The 10,624-nt window shown below is 37.7% G+C and overlaps 2 protein-coding genes across 2 annotated transcripts; one reads left to right on the top strand and one right to left on the bottom strand.

Moving 5' to 3' along the window:
- Positions 1-2,236: 2,236 nt before the first annotated feature.
- On the top strand, positions 2,237-4,233 carry LOC122411334 (uncharacterized). Its single transcript, XM_043420078.1, has 2 exons — positions 2,237-2,926; positions 3,010-4,233. The coding sequence occupies exons 1-2, from the start codon at positions 2,717-2,719 to the stop codon at positions 4,231-4,233; spliced, it is 1,434 nt and encodes a 477-aa protein (XP_043276013.1). The 5' UTR covers positions 2,237-2,716.
- Positions 4,234-4,354: 121 nt separating this feature from the next.
- On the bottom strand, positions 4,355-6,425 carry LOC122411055 (uncharacterized). The gene is made up of 3 exons (XM_043419570.1): positions 6,225-6,425; positions 5,945-6,109; positions 4,355-5,707 (listed from the first exon to the last, which is right to left on the bottom strand). Exons 1-3 carry the CDS (start codon positions 6,359-6,361, stop codon positions 4,405-4,407), a joined length of 1,605 nt encoding a protein of 534 aa, XP_043275505.1. The 5' UTR covers positions 6,362-6,425; the 3' UTR covers positions 4,355-4,404.
- Between the last annotated feature and the right edge of the window lie 4,199 nt (positions 6,426-10,624).

The following is a 10,624-nucleotide window of genomic DNA, read 5'->3' as shown; positions in this document are numbered from 1 at the left end:
CGTACCTGATGTAGCCTTGCCAGATATTGAAACGCTTATAAAGACATTAGGAGGTCGAAAAATGGTTCGTTCTACAATTTGGCCCAACCGCCCGGATGGCTCTTTTAAAATTATCAAAAGAGGTGACAACAATTTTCCTGCTGCTGATATTGTTGGCCGGATTGTGTAGTTATGAGTTGTCGCTGAAACGGATTGTACAAGGCATTCTATTTTTTTTTACCTTCTTCTGTTAACGTTCGCCCTGAATGGATTTCTAATTGGAAACCACTTTGATCAGAATTATAAATATTTTCCGAGCCATATTCTTAATTTTCAATTTAACTTCGGAGACGAATTTTTCAGCATCGTTTTGTAATATATCCTTTGATTCGAGGGTCTTTCTTGTCACGAATTCATTTATTTTTCTACTTGTTATTCGATGAATTTTTTAAAATTTTTTTATCCATGTTGGCGAAGCCCTAAAACGCAAATCCTCATGCCCAATTAATTTTTGGGCCTGTAGTGCCCATCTCCGAAGATCAATATCGTGCTCGATAAGACCTGCTTCTATGGCGCTTTTCAGATTATCAATGGTATATTCAGAAATTCGCAACAATCTTTCCGTGTAAGTTCCGCCTTTATTAATTTCTTTAGCCCAGCTCCTTAATTGCTGCACAGATTTAACGAGTTTAAATCGATTTTGGACTTGTTCTATTTTCTTATTTTGTTTTGTTTTTGCACTTCTGCAGTACTCAACAGCTCTTGTTTTGTAATCGTAGCTCAATTCTTCTTCATCATTAGTACACGTTTCAGGGCTTAATGAAGATTCTCCAAGACCCCATTCGATGTCATTATCTTCGACAGGTTCTACTATGACATCTCTATACGGTTCTTGAAAATCTAATGTCGTATCTTCGACCATTTCTAGCCGATTGAACTCTGCCATAGAGGCTTTCAGAATTGCCGCGAAACTTTCTTTCAATTCCACTTCATAATTATTAACAGGACTGTCAGGAATGTTCATCACGTCGAATGTAAGAAACAGCAGTCTTATTACGCTCATTGGATTGATCGACATGATAATAACGATATGAAATTCACGATAGCGGACACGATAATGACTGATCAATAGTCGAACAGCAACTTAACTTCTAGAGTGATATGAAGGCAGTTTTTGCTTTTTTATCTTGAGTGGGAGGCTTAATCTGATATCACCACGAAAACAGCATTTTTTTTTTGTTTTTCGGATACCCCTCAAGCATTAGCCTGAGCGAGCTGGCTTTTCCAAGAATATAATAGGCGTCGAGCCACTATTGCGACTCTTGATAATTGAGATTTTTTATCTTCGTAAATCGTTCAAAATAGAAACTTATATAAATAGAAGAGATACCAACATTTCTGTATAAAGGTGAAGCATGCTAGAATATTCAATTCTCTATTTGATTATGATGACAGCCGATGTACATGCGAGATAGATATTCTTCAGTATATAAGTCGATACGCAATGATGATGAGACAAATATGCAATGCGGCGCGCAATATGAAATCTGAGATTTAAGGAGTGTTTCACGCCCAGAATTTTTATTATCGGAAAAGTCCAAAGATACGTCCTCTTTAATTTTTCGCTCTTCAAAATGTTGTTTGTTCCATTGAAATCGAACGACAATTTTTTTTTATACCAAAAAATTATGAATTTTAGGAGGTGGTTTACCCCTCTGCAGTAATGGTGCATAAGAAGTTGAAAATATTATACGGGTTATTTGACGTGAAAAACATTTTGCAATTGGTTTCGTTTCGATCGGTTAAGTGCTTCTATATGAAACACTCTAACAGATGCAAAACATGCCCAACCTTGGGGGTTGATTTCACCCATTAAAAATAATTTTGAGCCAATAAAAAAAACACGTGTCTCTTTTTTTTTGACAAGCTACATTCTAAAAAAGAATATTGAAATCGGAAGGGGACAGTGCTCGAAATAAAATTTGACATTTTAAGGGTGTTTTACTACCTAAATTTTTTTGATTTGAGGAAAACCCAAAAACACGTCAATTTTATTTTTTTTTTGCTCTGCAAAATGGCGTTTGTTTTATTAGAAAGTAGACATATCCGTGAAGAGATTAAGCTTTGTTATACGATGGAACTAAAAATTGCAATCGAATTAATAGTTAAAAATATATCAAGAGACTCGGTAGAGTTTCGGGACAAGTACATTGACAGCCCTGTCGTCTGCTGGCCCGAGGCTCTCGCCGAAACTATTCGCTCCGTGCAAGTCAGCAGTGGCGACTTCTAGTAGCTCAGAAATGCGATAAACCAGGAAAACTTAGCTGTGATCTATTGGGAAATTTTATTAAAAGTGAAGTTAATTTAAATAAATGGCTTTTTTTCGAAACAACTTATATGTAGTTATAAGCAGCTGTTTTTCGAAAATTATTTTTGACAAGAAACAAGTAAGTGTACTATAATTAATATATATGGTTTGACGTTTGTACGATGCATTTGAGGTTATTCACGTGTATAATCGATGAATATGAATATGTAATTTTTATATTGAAACAAAATGAATTACAGGAATAGCCGTAGGAAAATTTATAATAAAAATTCAGAATAATTAATCTATTGAATATAAAATATGATATCTTATACAGTATAATCACAGTGGTTATAAGAAAATAAAATATTTGTAAATATGTGTATTGCTTCTTTTATCAGTTAAAAAAAGGTATTTACTTGACAAAAAATGGATATAATCGTAAAAACTGGATTTAAAAAAATAAAACATGATATCATATTCCAACCTGAGACGGTACCAAAGGGCAAAGAGCTAGTCAAAGCAAATCATATTTACAATGTTGAAGAGTTTCGCAGAAATGGACAGAGCTATCTCATACAAGCTCAAATATTGAGGCAAGCTTCTGTAACGGCTGAGCCATACAGGACAAAGCTAAACGTGGGGTTTGAATTCATTTCGTACATATATATTATTTATGATTATAAAAAATAGATAAGTTATTGGAAAGTACATTTTTACAGATTGGTGTTAGTCGCAAAATTACTAACGTTACATGTAATTGTGTTTACAATAAAAGTGGAAAATGTAAACACGTTGCGGCTCTGATCCATTACGTGAACAATGAGGCGAGTTTGTCGAAAACGGATTATGAGCAGCAGTGGGGGAAGCCGACAGCTCGGCAGTTTTCCAAGAAAAAGTACTGCAAAGGAAAATATTTTTTTGAAATGTTCACATCACAAGAAAATGTGGAATGTCAACCACGTGACGTACACATTTCAGAATTGAATGAACCCTCTGCTTTGCGAACAGTGATCTTAGAATCTAACTCGGATAAGAACGACCAGGCAATCAAAAATTTGATGGAATCGATGTTAATGAAAGTTGACGTGTTTCTACAGAAAGACGAATGTCAATCGTGTGTGAATTCTTTCTTTGTTTCTCGTGATAGCATGCCGGTGTACACAAATTCTCAAATAGCAAAAGAAGAATTGAAAGAATTTGATACAAGAGTTATTGTTATGTCGAAAGAAAAAATTTTACAATTATGCTGTGATACGGTAGAGCAATCAAAATGCAAAAAGTGGTTCGAAGCTAGAAGTTTAAGAGTATCTTCGAGTAAGAATACTCACAGTATTAAAAGCAGGATTAAGAAACCTGTAGAGTCACTAGTCTCGGAAATGCTTTATCCGAACAATTTTGATACAGCTTCTACTCGATATGGAAGGGATCACGAGTCAGAAGCTGTGAAAGAGTATCAAAAGATATATCGTACAGAGGTTGAAAAAGTTGGGCTTTTTGTAAGTGAGAAACAGCCATGGCTGTGCGCTAGTCTCGATGGTGTAGTCCTTTGTAACAATTCGGTTTTTAAAATCGTAGAGTTCAAATGTCCCAGCAGTTGTGCAAAACAACCAATTATTGAGTTTGATTCGAAAAAGTGCAATGTCAATTACTTGAAATTTCGAGGTAATGAAGTATATCTTAAAGAGAGTGCGCTGTATTACACGCAATGCCAAATTCAGATGTACGTATCCGGTTCAAGTGTTTGTGATTTATTCATATATTCACCAGTTAAAAATGGCAGTTTCTGCTTTCCAGTCCATCGCAATGAACAATTTTTGAAAGCAGTCATTATAAAATGTGCGAATTTTTATTTTCAAAATTATTTACCGGCATTACACACGAAAATAACGAAACAAAAAGCCCATCAAAACATATCGAATATTAAGAAAGATATCGAATATTAAGAAAGAAAAACCAATTCGTCAATTTACTGGAGTAAATATTGTCAACAAAATATGAAACATTCTATTTATGTTACTTCCATCATAAGGAAAAATTATCAAAGAAAAATGAAGAATATAAAAATATATGAAAAATATTTTATTTACACATTTATAAACATTTTTCGACACGTGCTATTTCTTTTTATCTGTATTTTGATCCGAAATTATAGGAGGCTGTAGATTTACTAAAACACAACACACATGTATTATATCGTCAATGCAACTAAACAAATTATCGGGTATCTTGTCTAAAATCTGGTAAGTTCTTAATCGCTGCATGATTCTTTCAATATGAATACGGACACGTGCTATATTGTAAGTTTCTTCAGTTTCTTCTTTTGTAAATTCAGATTTTTTTTCTAAAAATGGCGGCATAACAAGTACAACTTTTTTACCAGTTTGATCAATGATTCTTCGAATTTCTGGAAAACCTTTATCAGCCAGAACAATATCTCCATCCTCCAATAAATCTAGTAAGCCAGATTCAATTGTCATTTGAGAATCACTTTCCCTTCCGCCAGCCACTTTTGATTTAAAACTAATAAAACCTGCTGGAGTAATTCCGATAAGAAGTTTCGCAGTGAAACCTTTTTTGTAATGTGAGTAAGTATACACCCGATGATCAAAATTGGCAGGTATTTCTATTCCAAAATCGGTACAATCAATTATAACACGAGTGTTACTGTAATCAGGCCGAAAACATTCAGGCATTGTTCCTTGTACTACGTCTTTACTTGGCCAAAATACTAAGTTAGCTGTAGCGCTAGATAACTCTTGCAGAGTTGAAAAGAAAATTCTTGAAATCGTCGTTCGATGTACTGAAAACAGAACGCTGATTGCTGAAAAGGTTAGCCCAGTTTTCATTTTAACCAAAAATATGAAAAGTCGATTTTCTTTGGAAACTTGACAGTTTTTTGCGGTATTATTTATTCTTTTCAATAAGAATTGAAAATGCTCAAGCGACACACCAGTAAGATCTAAACACTGCTCATTATTTTTGATTGATGAAATCCCAGCAAAACTTTTCGTAGTAGCTATAGAAGTACATTCGTCATTCTCAATATCAGGTCCAACTGACTGATCTACATATATTTTTTGTAGCGTACTGCATTTTTTATCTTTAAACTGTTTTTTATTCGGCACCATAATCAAGCTTGGACTTATTATTTCCGTTTGGATCTCAGAATCGCAACAGGAAGTTGTGTTATTAATGTATCTATTGCAGATGAAGACTTTTTCTGGTTGAATGAAATTGAGTGAAAAAATATCCACTTGACACTCTTGATCGCAATTTTGTTTTTTATGATCATTTTGACTGGTTCCGGCATTATTATCCACTTCTGACTGCTCCGTTAGTTCTTCGATAACCGGTTGGGATGCCTTCGAGGTTATTCCCTCGGATTTATTTATTCTTCGCTGCATGAACCGTTCATACCTGTAATAAAGACAGAATAATTATAATTCATAGTTATAATTCAATCAAATGAAAAACAATAACAAATAGGATTAAATATTTTTTTAAATAATATAAAATAAGCAATAGAGAATAAGATGATTGAAAATGAATGAAAAGGACAATTTTTTTAACTAAAAAAATTATTTAAAATAATTACTAGGAGCAAAAAATCGTTTTAATTATTAATATAGTTGGTTCAAAAATAAATTCATATACCTTTTCATTGCTCCAGTTGTATGCATAACTTTCGTCTTGTATACAGAAGGGAATATGGTTGGGATGTAACTCGGACTTGAGACTTCCTCTGATTTTTTATTTCCAATGAAATGCTCACTGCAAATTACATCCCACGGCTTTGGACACCATGGTGATCCATTTGGACTGGAAATTCAATTAGTAACATTATTTCTTACAAAATTCACTTCATAATATATGTCACGTTCGATGTGCTTGCTTTTCTGGGTCAAACGCTACAAAGTGAGGTTATGAGACTTACTTAATTCTCCGTACAGCTGCAATCCATTTGTTTCTCTGCTCCACTTTATGTTTTGCTGTTGGAAACTGATAAAATTTGCACTTATTGCGAACACCATTGTTTTTGCAATTCACTACACAACAAGTAGAATGGCCCATATTTTTAAATTCACAGTGTTAATCGTACAGGAAACTTCCAGGATTATTGCTCTTTTTCCCCACCGCTGCGCTGGGGAAGATTCGCTTATCCCCTCCAAAGGCTTGCACGGAGCGAATACTTTCTTTGAATAAAACGATTCGCCGTGGTGGGGGTAAAATTGGCATGTGATTTTATTGAATTATGAGGCTCAGGAGCCATTTAGCAACTTGAAAATTGAAGTTTAAGCCAATTGAGTAATTCTCTTTCGATTCCGCCCTAAATCAGCATGATCGGTGTTGTAATTGCTGAGAAAAAACTTTGCACGGGCTCAAGATTATGCAAAAATTACGAACACATTCAAGAATTTATGCGTCTGTATTTATAAACACCATCAAAGGGACTTTGATGCTCTCGAGTTTCTGATTGGTTGGATCTGACGACATCCATTTTTAGACGTTGTGATTGGTTGTTGAAATTGGTTGTTGATAATCGAAAATCTGACGTCAACTTCAGAACGTAGCACACGGCAGCACAGCAGACATTAAAAAAACGTAGCACGGTAACAGCAGTCATAAATTCGATCGATATATATACATTGTGACGTTGTGGCCACTCCGTCACCGCAGTCGTGGAGGTGTCCCACCGCAGCACTTTTCTCTCCCTCGTAGCCTAGGCCAGCGGGCCCCGTTTTCTGTCTTCTGACTCCTTAAGAGTCCTCGTAGTAGCCCTAAGTTAACCCTAGTCGGCGCACACCGTCACCAGCACCAGAAGAGCCCAGCGCACCGAGCCCTCGACGCAGCACAGCACTCCCCCGGAGTAAGATGACGCAGCACCTGCAGATACACCAAGGGAAATAAGTCTCCGAGCCATTAGTCAGCGGTAACCCCGCACCAAGAACCCAGGCCCAGAAGCATTCCCACACCAGCCCCCAGAACTCCCCTCACTACCATCCCTGAACCGACCCTCGCACAGTCCCAGCCCCCGCTCCCAGCAGTCCCTTCCCGCCTCGTGATATCACGCACCCCCTCGCTGGCCATCGAAAAACAATGGGAAATTGAAACAACTCACCTCGGGTAAGGGGGCGAACCCCTTACCCAGTCTGAAGCCCCGTCAAGACACTACGAAGAGCAACATCGCCAAGTCGGAGGTCCCATAACCTCCAACTGTCAACGCCAACCGAGGTCTCCACGGCGTCGTCCACTTCTCCGCCGGTTCTATGGGCCTCCGGCGTCTAGGCTCGCTCACCCTCGAAAGTTTGGGCACCCACCCGCACTCACGAACACCGAGAATGCACTTTCACGTGGACACTGACGTCGCCCGTATTTCCTCGTCGGACATTTCACGGCGTAAACAGAGCGCGAGCCGGAGTTGACAACCGAGTTACATCATCGGCCACGGCGGCGCTAGCCCTCAGCGACTCGTCATAGAGCGCCTCACGAGGATCGAGAATCAATCACGAATCGTGACGTCACACGCCAGCAGCCAATCGAGCCCCGACTTCCCAGCCCCGTTCACCTCCCCGCCTCTCCCCCTCGCCACCGACCACATCGAGGTGCGCGAGATAAGTCATCGCCATTGGACCCCCCATCGACGCGCGCATCGATCAATTATCGATCGATGTTGCGCAAGTAGGAAGAAGACCGCGGAAGCCGGCACGAGGCCTCACTTCTTCACGACTCGGCGTGCGTACCGTGGCTCTGAGCGACTTAAGGTAGCTCTGTACCTACACGTACGAACCAAAAGTTTGGGCCGCGGCGCACAATAAAATCCAATGCCTATACCGTGTTGCCAGTTACAAGTTTTTGTCACAGCTTGTACACTTTTCGTGACCCACACAATCATACTTCATGCATGGATAGATCCCCTACACATATAGAGAGTGGCGCCGTAATCGTGGCAACATCGCAATTCTTCAGTATTATCCTAGCGCCGAGCGTCAAAGTGTATCTGTGTGTTCGAGAAATCTTATTTATTTTTGTTCGGAAAAATTAAAGTGTTGAAATGGCAACTCAATTGAGAGTCAAAGGGCAGTTCATAAAAAAGAAAGTACATGAGAAGAGACGGAAAGCTGTGGCGTCGTATCGTTGATTTACAACATCTTGCCGAGCAATCCAAATGTATTTCTTGCAAAACAGACATTTTTTTGAGAAATGTAGTGAAGGAAACTCGAAAGGGATTGAACAGTATCTTCCACATCTCCTGCGACAAGTGCTCTGTTATTACGCAAGTACACACAGGCAAGACACATATGACATCCCAGAAGGAAATCCATTCTGACGTGAATACCAAACTTGTTTTAGGTAAGTTATTTCAAAAATGATAAAATATGTAGAAATGATTTTTTTTTAACCTAGAGTGTAGAAAACTTATAATATCAAAATGTATTTTACAGGGGCAGTTCATTCTGGCATTGGTGAAACAGCTCTCAACAAACTGTTGAACTGTTTAAACATCCCCACTATGAATTCTCGGGTTTACAAGAGATATGAACGGGAAGTTGGTCCAGCTATAGAAGCCGCTGCAAAAGATTCATGTCGAAGAGCAGCAGCAGAAGAAAGAAAATTAGTTATAGAGAAAATGGAACAACTATGCCAAGAATTGTAAGTTTTCTCCGAATGTGATGAATTTTCACTGCGATAACTTTTACTATTATGACATACATATAGTATGACATAATACCTATCCAGTGCCATCGCATTGAACATTCATCGCAGTAACATGATGAATTTTGACTGCGATAACTTTTGCTATTATGACATACATATAGTATGACATAATAACCATCTAGTACCATCGCATTGAACATTCATTGCAGTAACAGGATGAATTTGCACTGTAATAACTTTCGCTATTATAACATACATATAGTATGACAATAACCATCCAGTGTCATCGCATTGAGCATTCATCGCAGTAACATAGTGAATTTTCACTGTGACAACTTTTGCTATTGTGACATACATATAGTATGCATCGTAACCATCCAGTGTCATCGCATTGAACATTCATCGCAGTAACATGGTGAATTTTCACTGCGATAACTTTTGCTATCATGACATACATAAAGTATAACATAATTACCACCGAAATGTGATGATAATTGTATATATAATAGGTATTGATATTTTTCTACCTCGATTACTAAGTGGAGAATGTTATATAGTTCTTCACTAGTGGACCTGTTTCATAGGTGACAGTAATTATTTAATGGTTTGGTGTGTACTTATGATTTTTTTTTCATTCGAACTCACGATTATTGAAACAAATATGTATAATTTTTAATCATGATCAATGGTACGACAATAAATTGGGAAAAAATTGAATTTGGTAATTTATTGACACAATATTTTTATTCCCTTCCATTATTAGGCCGCGAGATATAGTCGACGAGATTTATCCCTTCATGCAGGACCTTCACTCTTCCACCAATCCTAACCTTCACCCTGGTACAGCAGATAATGGTGTTGACACAACACAGACATAGCAATAGGAAGTATCATAAACATCATAGTTTCATAGGATATGGGTTGGAGCAAGCGAGGCAATGGAAGAAGCTACAACAGTTTGAATGGCTACGGTACGATCGTCGGTTTTTTGACTGGAAAGGTGCTGGATTTCGCAACTCGAAATCGAAGATGTATGCTCTGCATGGAGGGTTATAATAAATCTGACCACGATTGCAGGCAGAATTTTTCTGGTAGTGCAAAGGCAATGGAGCCTAACGTGGGCGCTGCTCTAATCAACGAAAGTGCCATTCTTAAAGAAGCTGGGCTCAATGTCAGAGTTTTAATAGGTGACGAGGATAGTTCGACGATTGCAGCAGTTCGACAGGGAAATCTTCAAAAAATTTTCAAGTTGGCAGACAGCAATCATCTGAAAAAGAATTTTGCTAGTTCTTTATATGATCTGCGAAAGGATTATAAAGAAATGATAGATAAGGACGTTATTCCCCACTTGAAAAAATGTTTTTCCTACGCGCTAGTCCAAAATAAAGGACATAGTATTCAGCTAGCCAAAAGTATTCGAAACATTCCTGATCATGTATTTGGAAAACATGACAATTGTGAAGCTTGGTGTCAAAATACCCACACAATTCAACTTAAAGATCATCAACTCTACGCGAAGTTATCGGAAATGTTTGGAAAATATGCGGATAATGCTCCAAAATTTTCTGTCATTGCTTCGAGTCAAGCGAATGAATGCTGTGAAAAACTGAAGACAAGTACATTTATGTCCCCTGGACAGCCCTCGTCAAATATTAATTCATTACAACGTATGAAAAA

The sequence above is a fragment of the Venturia canescens genome, chromosome 5, assembly GCF_019457755.1.
Source record: "Venturia canescens isolate UGA chromosome 5, ASM1945775v1, whole genome shotgun sequence".
In the NCBI taxonomy this organism is placed as follows: Eukaryota; Metazoa; Arthropoda; class Insecta; order Hymenoptera; family Ichneumonidae; genus Venturia; species Venturia canescens.
This window is presented reverse-complemented; position numbering and strand designations above follow the sequence as displayed.